Source organism: Carica papaya, chromosome 6 (assembly GCF_054855325.1).
Source record: "Carica papaya isolate Zhongbai chromosome 6, ASM5485532v1, whole genome shotgun sequence".
NCBI classification, from domain to species: Eukaryota; Viridiplantae; Streptophyta; class Magnoliopsida; order Brassicales; family Caricaceae; genus Carica; species Carica papaya.
In genome coordinates, this window is record NC_142314.1 from 10,922,930 (window position 1) to 10,941,779 (window position 18,850).

Genomic DNA, 18,850 nt, shown 5'->3' on the forward strand with positions numbered 1-18,850 from the left:
GTCACCTTTTCTCTTAGTTCTTATGGAGTTCAAACTTCGAATTATTTATGCCAAAACCATAAAAACTAAGTTAACTACATTTTCTGTCTATGATGCTAGCATCTTGATAGGCCATTTATCTATGAATTCTTTTCTCTTGAAAAGACAATCATATATAAAAAAAAAAACCTAATGTCATGATATTTCATCATTGAACTCGATTGAAGCAACCTCTATTGAAATTTTATAGTTGATTTTAGTGTATCATTTACACATTGTTCATTAGAACCAAAGGTAGGACTTCATCTATGGAAACCCCTAGGAATCTAGCTAGGGCTTTCTCAAGTTTCTCTTCGTACTTGAGAGTGTATATTTTACTTTTTAACATTTTAAGGGTAAAAATTTTTTTAAAAAAATTGAGACCTAAGCTTCGAATTTCAGTGAGTCGAACCTCTCTCTCTTAGTAATAAAGTACTGTCTCACAAAATCATTTCATAGGTTGTAATTCCTCTATACCTTTACTAGTTGCTCTTGTACTTGACCTTTTATAGGCAAAAAGGAATGGGACTTTTCACTTAAAATCCTCCTAAGATTACAAACTGTATAAAACTCCATGTCTTTTATGCCTTTTTGTTTTCTTCTTCAGCATGCACGCTCATGCTTTTGTTTCTTCCTTATCTTTTTCTTCATCCAGCCTCTTCCTTACCTTATTCTTCCTCTATAGATCTTCTATGGGTCTCTTACTCTTTTCTTCCTATTTGTCATCTATGCTTATATTCCTCTTATTATTATTATTATTTCAATATTTGAAATGACATTGTTCATGCGTTGTTTTATTTTTAAAGAGATTGGCATTAAAAGACATTATTTTGTGTGTTGGTCTGGGTTTAAATTTAAATTATATTTAAGTTTAATTGAAGTACTTTTGAAAATTCTTGAGTTAAATGTTTTAAAATATGAATATATTTTATATTTTAAATTTAAATAAATTATCTTTTGTTATTATATTAGATGTTATAAGATAATTAGTTTCATTTTTGAACAATATTCTAGTATTCACATTGATTGTGCTAGAAAAGTTAATGGAGTAGAGAATTGAATGTGCTACTTGGGAGTGTTTGTTATGAAAGCAAATCCAAATATATTGGGTTGTTCATGCTTTATTATCATTGAGCATAATTGTCACAAAGAATAAGACCTAAACAATCCTTCATTATGGACAAATTTAATCAATATTAATTTATTTTAAGAACAAATTTTTAAAGATTAAAAAATAATAATACTTTGGTCAAGTCTGCCCTCATGACTATCCCCGCTTATGCTATGCAGACCACGACCTTGCCTAAATCCCTATGTGATCAAATTAAAGCAGTGGTTAGGAAGTTTATCCGGGGTCAGGGGAGTGACAACCGGAAAACTAGTCTTATCAGTTGGACTGACATATGCATGCCTTATAATGTTAGGGGGAGTAGATTTCAGTCTGACCACAAGCAAAACCAAGTTTTCTTGATGAAATTGGATTTTTCTATGGTTGCAAAGCCTGATCTACTATGGGTCTAGGTCCTCATCCACAAGTACAGATGGCCTAGCTTATCGTAGAGTTACGAGCCGATAGGACTAATCTCCCAGCTTTGGCGCAACCTTAACCATCTTTGGACAGACCTTTATATAGGCATCAAATAGTCAATTAGATCAGGGAGAAATATTAGGTTTTGGAAAGACTAGTGGTTAGGGGACCTGAGGCCACTTAAGCTTTGGCTTTCGTACCTATTGCTGAGCACGATCTCTATAGATGTGTCAGGGATTATGTATTGTCGTCAGGCTAATTGAAACTGGGAGGCCCTGCATCGGGTGTTGCTGATAGACACGCTGCTCAGTTGGATGCGATACTGGCCTCTAAAGATGACATTATTCCAGACTCCTGCTTTTGGGATAGGATGAGCTTTGGGTGTTTCTCGGTTAGCTTAGCTTACGCCCTCTTGAAGAGTGATCATTGACACCTAGAGGATAAGAATTAGAGAGACATTTGGCATTGGCCAAGTGCTCAACGAGTGTGTATGTTCCTCTAGTTGGCTACTAAGTGGAAGATCTTGACGAATTGGGAGAGATACCGACGTCACTTGTCCTCTACTGTGGAGTGCAGTAGCTGTGGAGACCCTATTGAGAATGTGGATCATGTCCTCCATAATTACAACATGGCTAAATAGCTGTGGTTGAAGATCATACCTGCTAAAGCCCATTTAACTTAATTCTGTGGTACTATTGACGAGTGGTTCATGCTGAACCTCAAAAACAACTAGTCCTGGTGCAAGATAATTCAGGATCGGAGAGTGACCTTTAGCCTTACTTGCTGGAGCCTATGGAACCATAGGAATAAGTTTATTTTTCAATAGAGTGAGAGTAGTATCGATGAGTTTGCTAAGGATGTGTCCTTCATGACTGATTATACTTTTATGGGTAATAATATGAATCTTTACTTTTTTTTTCAGATATGACACACAGGTTAGAAGAATTTATAGCTTGGCAGAAACCTTCCAAAAGTTGGTGAAAAGTGAACATTGATGGTGCTTATCGTGTAGCTACCAACCTCGCCTACTGTGGCGGACTTGTTAGGGATGAGGATAGTGCCTGCCTGAGAAGCTTCAGCAGGAAGATTGACAAATGTTCTGTGCTTCAAGTCGAACTTTGGGGTACTCTCGATGACCTTCAACTCGCTTGGCATATTGGGTTCTATAGTATTATTTTAAAAATGGATAGTGCTTTGGCGGTACAATTATTTACTAAGGAGGATTACGGTACTAATGCGCATGTTACCATTATTTGTGAGATCAAGCACTTGCTATTGTAAGGTTGGTAGATCAGTATCCAATATGTTTATCGCGAAGAAAATAAATGCGTTGATTAGTTAACAAATGTCGGCTTCTCTTTATCGATGGGCCTTCATTCTTATGTTCGCCTGTCGAATGTTCTCCAACAGCTCATCACTGACGATATTATGGGTATCTTCTGACCTCAGATATGCATGACAATTTCTTAATTTTTTTTGAACTTTTGCATCTCTTTGTACAAAAAAAAAACATAATAATACTTATTAGTTTCCTAAAAGTACTCTTCAATAAATTTGTAAGCGACCCAATTAATTTCTTCATTAATTATTAAATATTTTTTTTAGTTTTTGAAATTTAAATTACTTTAAAGACTAATAAATTTTATTTATAAAAATAATTTTAAAATTTATAAAAAATTTAAATATGAAAGTATGAATTTTAAAAAAAATAAACTTAATGAAATACTTCAAATAATTAAAATTATCAATAGTGTTGGCTTCATCTATCATAATAACAAAGTATTTTTTTGGGTGTAAATCATTTCTAATGGTAATTGCTAAAAGAAACTACATTAAAAAAATTCTCCAAAAATATTTTTAAAAATATTACTAATATCCCGTATAGAAAATCCGGCCCAAACAGGCCCACTGATTCATTACGCGAAACGTTTCGGTTAGCTCTCGAGTCCCAAAGACGAAACGGTGAAGAAAAATCGTCGTGACTGACTCACTCGTCGGCTTCTCTTGAACGCCTCGCGGCTCTCGCTCCCGTGAAAAATACAGAAGCTCTCGTTTTCTCCCTCAGAAGTGAAGCTCTAGGGAGGTAGAGAGTGGAAATGGGAAAGTTAAATGTGTTCTTCGCGGCAATCTGTCTCCTCCCCGTTGTCTGCATCTCCTTTTCCCCAGAGAACCCCACAGATCGCCGGATCTTGGTTCTCCTGGACGATTTCTCTATCAAGTCGTCACACTCCATTTTCTTCAACTCCCTCAAATCTCGCGGGTTTGACCTTGACTTTATGCTCGCTGATGATTCCAAGCTCGCTCTCCAACGATACGGCCACTACCTCTACGATGGATTGATCCTCTTCTCTCCCTCCACAGAGCGTAAACTACATGAACCACAAAATCTTTCATTTGATTTTTTTAATTTTATAGTTTCGTAGAAATTAATTTGTGTTTACATGATTTATTTTCTTTTAGGATTTGGAGGATCATTGGATTTGGCAGCCGTTATTGACTTCGTTGACTCAGGTCGTGATTTGATTATAGCGGCTGATGCTTCTGCATCAGATTTGATTCGGAACATTGCTACGGAATGTGGAGTTGACTTCGACGAGGTTAGTGTAGAATCTGCTAACTATTTATTCATTTGCAGTTGCATTTAGTTTTGCTGAATAGTGTATGTAATTGTATTATTGGTATAGGATCCGTCGTCTATGGTTATTGATCATAGAAATTATGCAATTTCTGATGTCCAAGGAGATCATACTCTCATTGCTGCTGATGATTTTCTTCAATCTGATGTGATTTTGGGAAAAACTAAAATTGAGGTTAGAGTATGGTTTTTAGCTCAATTGATTTGTATGTGCTGTAATTTCACGCATTAAACTCTGTAGATACATTATCCTTATTTTCATCTGTATCTATGACAAATTAAGTATATTTCAGGCCCCTGTGCTTTTTAGAGGAATTGGACATTCGTTAAATGCTGCCAATACTTTGGTAAGGTCAAGCAAAATATGTTTATATTTCTGGACCATAGGTTGATGCCATGTTAGTTGTTTGTTAGTTGCTAATTATTTAAAAAAATGAAATGAAAAGAAGAGAAAAGAAAGCAGAAGACTGTATAGATCTATCTCTTGGTCAAAAATAATTTTTTGTATAATTATGTGGTAATGGCTTTTCTTTTTGGCATTTTTCGTTTATGCTATACAATTTTCAGGTTCTGAAAGTGCTTTCAGCCTCTCCTGCAGCATATTCTGCTAATCCAAGCTCTAAGTTGTCAAATCCTCCTCAGCTGACTGGAATTGCAATCTCTTTAGTTTCAGTCATACAGGTAAGTTCCTCTTGTAACGCCCGAAAATGAAAAGAAAATAAAGACATGAATTGAATACGGAAGCGAAACAATAAAGTTTAGGGTTTACATTTCTTACACAGTAATTTAGAATGCTTAATAGAGTTATGAGAATGTCCATTCTAAAAAAATAACCGAAAATTAAAGAAATAAACGAAAAATAAACAACTGAGTATCTTAAAACGACTTTCACTAGTTTTTGAAGGAGTTCGGGTGGTGAACTATTCACAACTCTTTTGTTGATCGGGATTTGGGTCTTAGTCATTTTGATATGAAATAGTTAATGAAAAGGCGAACTACACTAATCCAGTAAGAATATCACACTACTCACCGATATTGAAAATGAAGGTTGGTAAAAATCATAAAAACAACCAATAGATATCTTAATTTAAGTAAATTCATTTATCATAAATAAAACCATTTATTACATAATTACCGTTGCGAAATTTTCAAAATCGACCTAAAGAAACAATAACTCAACGACATCATAATCTCATATTCAAGTAAGTAACAATAATAATTTTTCATTTTTATTTGGTTACTGGTATCTGTGGGAATCCATAAGAATGTTCCATTAGACGTAAACCAACATCCAACCTTGTCAGCTAACCGGCCGTCCCCATATCCTGTCTGATATGAGCGCCAAAAATACCATCCCTCAATATCCCGTTCGATATGAGGGTGAAATGAGCCGTCCTCATATCCCGTCCGGTATGAGCGCCAGAAATACCAGTTCTCAATATCCTGTCCGGTATGAGGCGACGTTCACGATAGGATTCCCTATGTACCCGATCCGTCCACCATCTCCCAGGATATCCAGTAAAACTACCATTCATTCATTCATTAACTTAATCAATCAATTTTTTGTTTACATTTAATTTTCAAATTTACAATTTTTTCGTAAATCAACGCAAGACAAACAATACATGCATTAAGAAAATATAACTGAATCATTTTATCAATTCTACTATATTATCATGCATTTAAAGCTGTAAAATTAAACAATCGGTTAAACAGGACAACAATAATAAATAACCGGTTTTTCTTCTATTAGTAACCTATGATTAATTCTCAAAACTTTTTAAATTACGTAAAATACCATATTATTGATAATTAGACTTGAATTCCATAACAGAGAATAAGGTGAGGGATTCTTAACCGAATCGGTATTCAAAACACTGAATTTTTAGTTGCGCCTACTGGTGGTCCCTAAGTTTCTTGAATTTTCTTGCGGAGGTTAAAACACGCTTAACATACTTAAAAATAATCCAAAAAATTTAAAATCGGTGTTAAAAACATTTTTTCGCCCAATTTCAAAATTACAGCACAATGGTACAGCCGTGCTCCAGCGACAACACCGCCATCCGCGATGGTGGTTTGCTTCAGATTGGTCATTTTCGTTCGGTTTTATACCTATCCCTGCGAGAAAACACGTTAGGAGACTCGGTTTGCTGAAAAAAGTCGAAAAATAAAAATTTATCGGCGGTGGGATTTTCCGGTGTGGTGGCTTTTTCGGCTTACCTTTGCAGATGGATGTTTTTCTTCAGTCAACCTATAGAAAACAGAATGATGAACACAATGGTGGAAAAATCGCACGAAACGGGAATCAGGAAAGGGCTCATCGGAGGCAATTTTTAGTTTTGCCCGCGGCGATGCTGTCGGGTTTTATCTGCAGTTTCTGGCTCATTCACTGTCCTTTTTACTCCAATTTGGCCATGGGGGTGTTTGAAATCAAATTTCGAGCGGATAAGAGAATTTTTACATTTTTGGCGGTCGGAGGTGGCTTCAACACGGCAACGGGCGGTAGTCGGCTCCCTTCTCCGGCGGGGAGATGACAGCTAGGGTTTGAATTTGGTGTGATGTGAGTTATTTATATCCGTCTCCCTTAAATCTGGACCGTTCGATTGCGTTTAAAGAAGAAATAAATCTAAACCATTCATCGCGATTTGATGTCGACAATACGACCGCACTTAAAGAGAGAACGAATCTGGATCGTTCATCGCGTTTAATCCCGACTGTCCGATCGAGCCTAAAGAGGGAACAGATCCGGACTGTTTACACATGTGGGAACGCATCCGGGTCGTCCGATCGCGAACACACAGATTGTCAGCGTGGGCTCCCGTGTGGCACTGAGTTAGGGTGCCTTGCCACGTGGTGTGCTCCGGTTCGTCAGAACTGCTGACTGTACGGTCCTACATGGTGTATTTTTCTTTAATTGCGTTTTAACTCCTAGTTTTCGATTTTTCTTTCAAAAATACCTCCGAACCGAAATTTTCACTCATTTTTTCTAAAATTGTTTTCAATTTCACCATCCACTTATTTTTTTCCTAATTTTACATTAAATAAAACTTTATAAATTTAAAAATTATATTTTTATATATATATTTTTAATTTTAAAATTAATCCCGAACTAAATTTCGGAATTGAGTATTATACCTCTCTTGCAAACGCGAGTCTGGGTGCACATAAGTAAGCTGACACAAGTGGACTGTCATTTCCTGCATGTCTTGAGGTTTACTACTGTGTTTTTCTTTTACTTTTGAAACTAATATTTATTTCGTTGATAAATTTGTTTAGATTTTGAAAGCTCTGAATAAGTTCATTTTCCGGTTTATCATTTACCTAGAACTTTATATTTGTTTGGCCATGATCAACATCTTCAAATCCTATGAATCTTATGTGCAATAGCTATCATAAAATGCAGGCCAGAAACAATGCTCGGGTTATGATAACTGGCTCTTTAGATCTGTTCAGTAACAGGTTGGTGATTATTTGGTGTTTTTCTAGCTAGTGACTCTGCAATCTCAATAACATCTATTTATTTTCAATTTTTTTTGCTCTATGTAATGCAGATTGTTCAGATCTGATGTCCAGAAATCTGGAAGTCCAAAAAAGTAAGTGGAAATTCTTTTGCATCTTTTAAGATGTAATTCTTAGGCTTTTCATGTGTCTTCCATACATATGTATATCTATGTCCTTATTTATTCCAAAAACACAAAAATTAGAGGGTCATCGGATTTTTAAGTGTTTATAGGACTCATCTTTGGCATGTTATAGAGAATGAAGTTAGCTGCTTCCTTAGGTTGCTCACTAACTTAATTATGTTTTATCTAAAACTTAATTATGCTAATATGCAGGAAACATGAATCTGGGTTTTAAGTAGATATGATGACTTATATGTTGGATCAAATTTTGAGTTCGCAGTTCATTAAAAAGAATCTAACTTGTGGGAGGAGTAGATTAAGTTTTTTTGTGAGAGCAGATAGCGACACATGTTTGCAGCATTATCCAAATCTTGGCTATATCCTATCAAATAGGAATGTTCATTCTTATTTTAAAAAAAAGGAATGGTCATTCCTTCTCCAAGATGGGTGCCTATCTTCACAATAAAAAAATATGTTTCAGCGGAGAAGTCTAACCCTGTCTATTGGGTATAATTAGTCAATTCTAGACAAGAAAGACATCTGATAGGATTCATTGTAGTTAAAGAAGTTCCTACTGCAGCATATGCTGGCTGCATGTCTCTTTAGGTTATATATTTGGAAAATTGTGTATTAGCCTTTGGAGCTTGTGGCAAAACAAGCAATGGTAACTTCTTGGCCTGCTTTGATTGTTATTGATGTGATTGATTTGTTGGAATTTTCCACTACTGACATTTTGAAGAAAAATATGGTGAGTTTTGGAAATTTTCTGGGGCTTCTTATCTTAAGTCCTCCTTTATTTGATGGTAAATTACATATGAATGTTCTTCGATTTTTGTTGTGAAGCTTCTATTGATAGGTTTTGTAAATTTCTCTTCTATATTGATTTATTTTCCACTTATTCTTCTCCCTGGCCAGATTTTTGTGCCTGTGAATAATAGACCAGGAATCCTTATTTGGAAGTCCTGAACTATCTAAGCATATCTTGGAGACAAGAAATTTACCTATTTAAGTTTGTATTGGCAGATATGAGAAATCAGGTAACCAGCAGTTTGTAACTGAAGTTAGCAAATGGGTGTTTCATGAAAGAGGGCATCTAAAGGTGAGAAAATGGTTTTCCTCTTAAAATTTATGAACTCCATAAGGAGTAAAATTTTGAATTTAACCTTGGTGTCAGCAAGGAGGATATTTAGTTCTTACGGAGTTCTTTGTCTATTATTCTCAAGTTTGATTAATCTGTGTCTTCTGTTTCACCATGTTGATAATCAGGCTGTTAATCTTAGGCACAATAAAGTTGGAGAAACAGACGAGCCTGCAATTTACAGAATCAAAGATGACTTGGTAATGCCTCTTTTTTTTCTTCTATTGATTTGTGAATTTGCTTGAAAGTGATCTAGGCAGACAGGAAGTATTTTGCAAGTCACCAATTTACTTGTTGGCAGGAATTTGCTGTTGAGATCTATGAGTGGTCTGGGAAGAGTTGGGAACCGTATGTGGCTGATGATGTTCAGGTCCAGTTCTATATGATGAGTCCTTATGTTCTGAAGATGCTATCAACTGATCAGAAGGTACTCATAGATGGCAATGCGTGCATTTGGTTTGTCAACCTATTTATTGGTTTTAATAACCCTCTCCATATGTTTGCCTTTGTTCTGCAGGGTCTTTACTATACAACATTCAAGGTGCCTGATGTTTATGGCGTTTTCCAGTTTAAGGTTGAGTATGAAAAGCTTGGGTACACTACTTTATCTTTTTCAAAACAGGTAAGCTTTTCTGGCAAAAATGATCTCTTTTCTTCTTTGTTATCTTCAGTATATTTGATAAATATGGATTGACAGGTAGATCCTAGAAAAACTAATTGCTTTCTGTTTGTAATTAGTGGTGTCATGATACTGTTTTCCAATAATTAATTGGATTGCGCTGTTGAATGGGGAAAAATGTTATCACCTGAAGCACAAATGATTTTCCATTTTGTCTGTATGCTGCTGATAGAAAAAAAGAAGTCTCTTGTGGATTTGATCTGAAACACTTGAACTGATGTGCAGGCTCCAGTACGACCCTTCAAGCACAATGAATATGAGAGATTTATAACCACGGCTTTCCCTTATTATGGAGCTTCTTTTACCACAGTACTCTCTCTCTCTCTCTCTCTCAAGCCCATCCTATACCATTTTCCCATCTCTTCTTTGTCTTCATTAAACCTCGGGAGATTTGATAAATTTTGGTTATTGCAGATGGCCGGTTTCTTCATCTTCAGCATACTCTTCCTGTACAACAAGTAAAGCCAGTCAGGAGGTTTTCTGATTTGACATAGTTCAGGATATGTCTTTCTGGAGATTAGAGGGAATTTTTGGCATCTCTCCTCTGAAATACTTGAAATATATGGTAGGGCATAAACTAGTCTTCTAAGATACATTTATCATACTATATTTACTGTTCTCATTTAGTGGTATTTAGTGCATAACTGTCTTATTGATGCTAAGAAATCAAGTGTTGGAAAGAAATAGAATCGGCAATCTAGGTCTTGTTTAGTCTTAACAATGAGAAACGTAATGTTTCTGTTCTTTTGAGAACGAGACATAATGTTTATTTGATAAAACCACGGGCTTGCAGTTTCATTGGTCTTTATGACATGGTAAAAGGCTTCAAACACGTGACAAGCACAGCAGAGCTTGTAGGCCCTAAACTAAATGTGGACATTCTTTTGATTTTTAATATTTTCTGGTTGATTTTCCCTCTGAAGCATTCTGCACAGATAGTGGACCCATTATCTGTTTTCACTATTATAAAACCTATACTAGGGAAAATAAATGTATATGGACGAAGATTTAAGAGGCATAAGTCATGTCTTGTTTAATGTGAGAAGAAAATTTGACGTGGGCACTCCTTTGAATCCCCTGTTCAAACTGTTAGTTGACCCAGTTGTGGTTGTGTGCATCACGTGAAACATGCTTACCGGGAATTTAGTTTTTAACTATCTACTTCTCAAGTCCACTTCTGGTGGACTATCCGGGAGCAAAAGATGGTTTCACAAAGATGATTAATGATAATGGGTATTTTTGTATCTGCATCCTCAACAAGAGGTCTTGCAGGTTTTGCTAGTTAGGTTAAACAGAAATTGATTCTTTTTTTTTTTTTTTTTTTTTTTTTTTTAACCGGGGATAGGAAATTCTAATTTGTCAAATTAGTGAACCAAGAATCCGAACTGCAATTAGGACGGTTCCTTTGCTTGAGTTCTTGGACCTGGAAAACGCAGCTTATATGAGGATTTGTTTGTATGGAGTTCTACAACGTATTTGGGACATTGTGCTTTCAAAATTACAACATTGTTTGTGCGGGAGGAGGGAAAGGAAAGAAAATTATTACGTAAGGGTGCTAGGGTTAGGTGGTAATTTTTCAAAACATATTAGTTTGTGTTATAATGTATGGAATGGAAATAATTGTCTGAAAAATTAATAGATAACTTTGTTCTCTCAAAATTTAACAGAAATATTTTTAAATTAATTTTTGTGTATTTTTTGGTTTGAAGTAGTCTTTGCTACCTAGAAAATTTGAACTTGATATGCTTGCTATTCAGGAAGAAAGAAAATCTTTTTGCCAACAAATTGGAGTAAAGATATACACTCCATTTCGTTTCCTTTCTTTCCTCTCTTAAGAAGTGGACAAACTATCTTTTCCTAAAACAATAATTAAATAGCAAAGTAGGCAGAAAGCTGGTTGACTGGTTGCAAAGAGGAGAAAAAAGAACCAAATGTCCACAGGCCAGGATTGTTTTACATCCTCTACAATTAGCAGTTGATTAATTGCTGGAAAATCAAATATGCCAATAATTTATTAGATATACTCAAAGGTTTAAACTTGGCAATTATCTTAGATAGCACATGCGCATTACCTCCTCACCCAACTACAAACCTTAGCAGATAAGAAGTTGAAAAGAAATTTCTTTACAAAACTTGAATCCAATCAGCTGCTGACAACTATCATATTGTCAATAAATAATAACATGGTGCATGAATATAATGTTACCGATTTAGGCACCATTCATGAATTTCAAGGTTTGACTAATCATACTTTATTTAGCTTTTAAAAGATAATTATGTTTTAAATAGAGATTCTACTGTCAAAAATATTATGATGTTAATTTTCACGTGAAATTCTACCACAGTATTACTTGGCTTTCAATTTTATTCAGAAAAATTATCTGTACCCAAATTTAATATTGACAAAAATTTATATGGTAGGGATGTCAAGATACTCTTTGTCCACGAAGCACATCCAATCCAAAATCCTATCGTTGTCCTCTGGTGGTTGGTTTCAGATTACTAAAACCTCAATCTCCGTTTCTCTCTTACCTCTTTTACTCATCACTCCCTCATTCTCATACTCCCCGACTCCCATTCATACTAGTGCCTGATCGAAATCCAAGAAATGGAGTTGAGTCCGAATGCCACCCCCGTGACTCAATGTTGTTATTTAGGTAAGTCATCAATGGCGTTTTTTGGCTGTTTCCTGTAATATCTTTCTTTTCTTTTTTCTATTTAAGCACCAATATTGAAGATAAAACGTGGCCTGTCCCACTTTCCACTGCAATTCGGTGGGTCGAGCTTGAGCCAGCGATATCTGGTTTTCGAATCTTGAGAAGTCTTTTGATCTTCAAAAAGCAAAGGAGAAGGATGACTTCGATTAATCTGAGCTTGTGGGTTCAGAACCGTTCCATGTTTAGCCGAGGAGGTAGATCCAAAGCGATTCCCAGATCCCCATTTCTCAATCCTCTCAGAAACCTCCCCATCTCCGTCGTATCTCCGTACCCAAAACGCCGTTTCTCCGCCATCTCCTCAGTTCTTGCCAGAGAAGACACTCAGCAAGAAAATCGGAAGCCTGCTTTTGATTTCAAGTCCTATATGGTGCAGAAAGCCAACTCGGTGAACCAGGCCCTAGACGCCGCCGTTTCGCTCCGGGAACCGAAGAAGATCCACGAAGCTATGCGCTACTCCCTGCTCGCGGGTGGCAAGCGTGTGCGCCCAGCTCTCTGTATCGCCGCCTGCGAACTCGTGGGTGGCAACGAGTCGATAGCTATGCCCGCCGCTTGCGCTGTGGAGATGATCCACACCATGTCCCTCATCCACGACGATCTCCCTTGCATGGATAACGACGATCTCCGCCGTGGAAAACCCACCAACCACAAGGTCTTCGGCGAGGACGTCGCCGTTTTGGCCGGCGACGCACTCCTCTCCTTCTCCTTCGAGCACCTCGCCGTCGCCACCGTCGGTGTCGATCCTTCGAGAATCGTTCGCGCTATCAAGGAGTTAGCGAAATCAATTGGGACTGAAGGTTTAGTTGCCGGTCAAGTCGTCGATATATGCAGCGAAGGAATGACTGATGTGGGGTTGGAGCACCTCGAGTTCATTCACGTCCACAAAACCGCCGCTCTGCTCGAAGCCGCTGTGGTTCTCGGAGCGATTCTTGGCGGCGGGACCGACGAGGAAATTGAGAAGCTAAGGAAATTCGCCAGGTACATTGGATTATTGTTTCAGGTGGTGGACGACATCCTGGACGTGACGAAATCGTCGCAGGAACTGGGGAAAACGGCCGGGAAAGACTTGGTGGCGGAGAAGGTCACGTATCCTAAACTAATGGGTATTGAGAAATCAAGGGAATTGGCAGAGAAATTGAACAAGGATGCGCAGGAACAGCTTCGTGATTTTGATGAAGAGAAAGCTGCTCCTTTGATTGCTCTGGCGAATTACATTGCTTACAGGCAAAATTGAGGACTTAGTGTTAGAAAGGATAGATACTGTAAAAGTCTGAGATAGAGAAAGCAGGTGATGAGCTACTTTACATTCTTCAAAAGGGACGATCAAACACAGTTTTTATTTTGTCTTTGGTGTAATCGTATTTATGTAATCATGTAATTAGTTGTGGCAGTTGTTGACCATTTCAGTGGGGGGTCACTTCATTGTGAACAGAGTATTAGTACATGGATATTCTGTAACTTCATTTGGGAAATTGTATGGTGATGAAGATGAATAAATGTCCCTTTCCTTGTTCAGATGTTTAGTCCCACAATTTAGACTTATCTGGTTATTTTGATTGTTGGGTGTATTTTATGAGGTTGATTTGGTGTGAAAAAAGATGGAGAATTTTTTGAGTAGGATTATGTGGAGCTCTGCTAATCAGTCTTATGCCTCTGCTAGAGATTGTGAAGCTGCTCCATGGAGAAGGGTTTGAGTCATGTCATGAGCCTGATAAGTTCTTTTTCATGAGACTAACAAGTAGAAGAAAATGAAGGAATAAACTAACAATTTTTATTTGTCTTGAATAAAGATTAATTAATTATTAGTATCTATCAAGAAAATTGACGAATACAAAGCATTCTACTTTTCTCTTAAATATTTCTGTTTTTGATTTCTTTAAATTGGGGAAAAAAAGTAACAGTTAAAAATTTTGGGCTATGTTTGGAATGTAGTTTGTATAAGATTTATCTCTGAGATGGATGTTTTTTTTTTTTCTTTAAACAAGAAAATAATAAATATTTTTAAAATGATAGAAAATTACAAATATCATTATTCATCTATTAATTTGAAATGCTATTATATATATATATATATACATATATTTAAAATATTTCTATATAAGATAAAATTAAAAGAATTTTGACCAAAAATAAAAATATCTCTGGATTCCAATAGGAATTTAATGTATTTTTTTTCCCCTTTAATTTCTGCAAATTCATAGACTCAGAAAGAATGAGCAAAAAAAAGGTTTGGTAAGCCTATAAATATGAGTAAATAAGTTATGTTTATATTTCTTTGATAGGTTCATGGGTGCAAATTTGGTACATGTCTAATTTCTTTTTTCCACAAAACACCTCTAATAATTAGAGATTAAATTAGAAAATTTTTAAAAATACAAAAATTAAAATAACAAATATTATATATATTAATTTAAATATTTTAAAATAATATAACAACTAATATTTAGTGCTTTAAAATTTTCATAAATTCAGGTAACATGATAAAAATCAAATCTCCCATTATTATTTAATTTAAATAAATATATGTACATATATGAAAATAAAGCACGTGGGAGTGATATTATATCTTCATATATTTTTTGGTTAAACGTTAAAGCATCTTTTAGTTATTGTTTACATCAGAATGTTGTTCTTAAAATTTTATATATATTTGCACACAAAACGTGTATGATTGTTCAAGATAAAGGTACAGTATGAAAAATTAATTTAAAAATATAACAGGAATTTAAAAAGAGTAAAATAGTATTTTTAAATTTACTTTTACATTTTTCACTACAATTTTTAGATATTGTTTTAATTACTTATGATAGCCTTTCTTTTAATGAATGGTTATCATAGTATGTAATATGCTATATTATATTATTATATATTGTAATGCTCAAATTAATTTAATTGTAAATTAAATTAATTATAAATATAATTTTTTAATTTTAATTTAGTGTAAAAATGAAGGAAATGTGATGGAGGATAAAATTGAAAATAAATTTGGGAAAAAGATGTGAAAAATTTAGATTATGAGAGTACTTTTGAAAGAAAAATCGGAAACCGGTTTTCAAAATGTAATTTAGAAAAGTTTTGTCACGTAGGATGCCCGGTCAGCAACCTCAACGAACTAGGACATGCTGTGTGGCAACGGACGCTGACGCGGTGCCACGCGGGCGATTCGCGTGCCCGCGATCGAACGGCCCAGATCCGTTTTTCTGCGCACGGACGGCCTGAATGCGTTCCCTCTCCAAACGCGATCGGATGGCAAGATTTAAACGAGATCAGATGGTCCAGATTAGATTGCGTTCGTCACTCCTTATTTAATCGCGATCGGATGGTTCAAATCAAATGCGGTGGAGGACCCAGATTAAATGAGGACGGATATAAATAACTCCCTTCACACTAAACCCTAACCCTAGCCGCCAGCCACTATTGCCGGAGAAGAAGACCCAGCCGCCGGGAAGGAGAGCCGTTGACACCTGCCGCTGCACTGGAGCTACTTTCGACCGCCAAAAAAAGTAAAAATTTTTCAATTTGCTTGGAATTCAATTTTAAACACCCCATGGCCAAATCGGAGAAAAAGAATCAGTTGATTGGCCAGAAACCGCGGGCAATGCTTGGCGGTGCCGTCGCGAAAAATTTTACAAAACTTCTCTGATGAGGCCCTTCTCAATTCCTGTTCGGCGTAATTTTTCTATTATTTTGATCACCGTTTCATTCTCTACAGTTTGACCGAAGTAAAACACCCAACCGCAACATGAGCCACTGCACTGGAGAACCCTGTTGCCAATGAGTTTCAGTTTTTTTATATTTTTTCAGCCAACTGAGGCTCCTTAACTTGTTTTCTTGCGGGAATCGATGCAAAATCGGCTGAAAATGGTAAAAAACAACCGATCTGAGGCTGACCATCGTCACCCGTCGTTGGAACACAGTGGAGTCGCCATGCCGAAATATCAAAATTGGGTCCTGAGACTGATTTTGGATTTTTTGGGACATTTGTAGGTACTTATAGTGAGTTTTAATTTCCGAAGAAAAATTCAGGGAACCCGGGGACCGCGAGTAGGCGCAATCAATAGTTTAGCCTTTCGAGTATCAAATTGAGTAAAAATCTATCACTCTATCCTCTATTATGGAATTGAAGTTTAATTTTAAATAATATGATATTTAGTGAAATTTTAAAAATATCTATAATTAATTACGGGTTACTAATGGAGTCAGAACTAGAAACTATTTTTTGTTAATTTCTGTCGATTTATTTTACAGTTTGAATGCATAATAATATATGATTTATCGATTTTATGATTTGAATGCATATATTGCCGCCTTACGTGACTATTGTTAAATTGAGAAACTGAGATATGATTGTATTCCCTGATGCATGTTTGTTTGTTTATGTGATTATGGTTGAATTGAAAAATTGAGATTAAAGAAAAATAGAAAATTATGTGATTAAGTGAATGGATGAAACGACAGCCTTACTGGATATCTTGAGAGATTGTGGACGAACCGGGTACAATAAGGAACCCTACCGTGAACGTTGTCTCACACCGGACGGGGTATCGAGACTTGGTAATTTAGCACTCATACTGGATGGGGTATGGGGACAGTCCGTTTTACCCTCATATCGGACAGGGTATTGAGGTTTAATGGTTTGGCGCTCATACCGGACGAGGTATGGAGATTACCCTTTAATTTAGAATGTTGAAGGAAATGGTTCACGCATAGCGGAGACATCCATATGAACCCCCATGGATACTAGTAGGCCAATAAAAGAGAAGGTTATTGTTTGATTTATTGAATGTGGATTTATAATGTGTGCATGTTACCAATTGCATATGGAATCATGATAAGTGCTATGTTATTGTCTCTATAGGTTAATTTTATAAATCTCGTTGTGGTAAGTGGATTGTAAATAGTTTTATTATTAATAAATGTATTTATTTAATTAAATGCTTTATTAGTTGTTTTGATTTTCTACCAACCTTCATTTCTGTGTTGGTGAGTAGCGTGATATTCTTACTGGGTTAGTGTAGCTCATTCCTTATTTAACCATTTCAGATCAAGAGGACCAGGATCCAGAGCCCGATCCACAAAAGGATTGCGCATAGGATACCAGTTTTATTTATTTTCTATTTATTTCCTTATTTTTTTTTTGTATTTCCTTCAAAAGGTTAATTCTCATAGTACTATTTACGACTTTAAGTTTATGTGTAAGGAATATAAATATTAACTATTTATTTCACTTCCGTACTTAAGTTATAATTTATTTCTTTAAATATTCGGGGGTCGTTACAATTGGTATCAGAGCCGCGTTCCTCAGACCCATTCCTTATACAAAACCCTAAAGAAATACCAAAAACAATGAATTGTCACTCAACCATTCCTTGTGAAATGCAAGTATAGATAGATGAGGAGAGGAAGACCCCCACTAAATCGAGCAGCCCGGGAGGGTTCGCTTAGAGAAGATGTTGACCAGTTATGTGAGATAATAGAAAGACTCATTGCTGCCCAACAGACCCGAGAGGAAATGAGGGAGCTACCTGACCCTCCTCCGCTGCCACAGGTTGAGCCACCCCTGCAGCAGGAGGATCCTGATCCACCCAGATATGACCCTGCTCCTCCACAGTACCACCCGGCACCACCACAGTATGATCCGGTGCCCCAGCCACTGCATCACCCGAAATCACCATAGTACAATCTAGTGCCTTCACCGTATCATCAAGTACCACTGCAGGGCCATCTAGTCCATCCTCAACCCAGCCCAGTTCCTCATCCATGGGACCCAACTCCTCTCATGATGGACCCAGGCTACATAGAAAAGTATAAAAGATTAAATCATTTTACTTTTGCAGGGGGATCCTCATTTGAAGAGGCCAAGTTCTGGTTCTCTGAGACAGAGAAGGCCTTCAAGACCCTCGGGGTGATCCCCAAATAAAAGGTCATCCTTGCTACCTACATGTTAGTGGGAGAAGCAGACCATTGGTGGCAACTCAAGCAGGCCACCCTACCCTTTCCAGACACTTGGGAACAGTTCATGACGGCCTTTTATGCAGACTACCTCCTAGAGCATCTTCGACATCTGAAGGAGATGGAGTTTGCACACTTGGTCCGAGGGGACATGACTATATTAAAATATGCTCGCAAGTTCCTAGAGTTGGGTCGATATTCTCATGAGAGCATGATGGACGAAGGTAAGAAGGCTAGAAGTTTCGAGTGGGGTCTCTATCATGAGATCAGACAGCAGTTGTTTATGCTCGAGCTCAGTATTTATTCGGCTATTCTGGCCAAGGCACAGTTAATGGAGAGGAGCCTTCGCACATTCCCTCAAGCAGCAGGGAACTTCAGGTTCCAGCAGCAGGACGCGGCAAGATCTGTCAGTATTGTGGCAAAGATCATAGGGACCGACCCTACTATCACCTCAACAACACCTGCCGCATATGTGGTAGCGCCCAACATTATACAAGGGAGTGCCCGAGGAACCAAAACCAGGCTAGACCTCCTATCTAGGGTAAGAGTTATAATCTCACTCA

General features: G+C 36.8%; 2 protein-coding genes across 2 annotated transcripts; both read left to right on the plus strand.

Annotated features, from left to right (window-relative positions):
* Nucleotides 1–3,473: 3,473 nt before the first annotated feature.
* Nucleotides 3,474–10,287, plus strand: LOC110807895 (dolichyl-diphosphooligosaccharide--protein glycosyltransferase 48 kDa subunit-like). The gene is made up of 13 exons (XM_022033194.2): nucleotides 3,474–3,910; nucleotides 4,007–4,143; nucleotides 4,231–4,356; nucleotides 4,475–4,528; nucleotides 4,749–4,862; nucleotides 7,585–7,640; nucleotides 7,733–7,774; nucleotides 8,828–8,903; nucleotides 9,071–9,142; nucleotides 9,244–9,369; nucleotides 9,460–9,564; nucleotides 9,847–9,930; nucleotides 10,036–10,287. Exons 1-13 carry the CDS (start codon nucleotides 3,643–3,645, stop codon nucleotides 10,081–10,083), a joined length of 1,308 nt encoding a protein of 435 aa, XP_021888886.2. The 5' UTR covers nucleotides 3,474–3,642; the 3' UTR covers nucleotides 10,084–10,287.
* A 2,036-nt stretch (nucleotides 10,288–12,323) lies between these two features.
* GGPS1 (geranylgeranyl pyrophosphate synthase 1) lies at nucleotides 12,324–13,850 on the plus strand. The gene has a single exon (XM_022033190.2). The coding sequence runs from the start codon at nucleotides 12,475–12,477 to the stop codon at nucleotides 13,567–13,569; it is 1,095 nt and encodes a 364-aa protein (XP_021888882.2). The 5' UTR covers nucleotides 12,324–12,474; the 3' UTR covers nucleotides 13,570–13,850.
* Nucleotides 13,851–18,850: the final 5,000 nt, after the last annotated feature.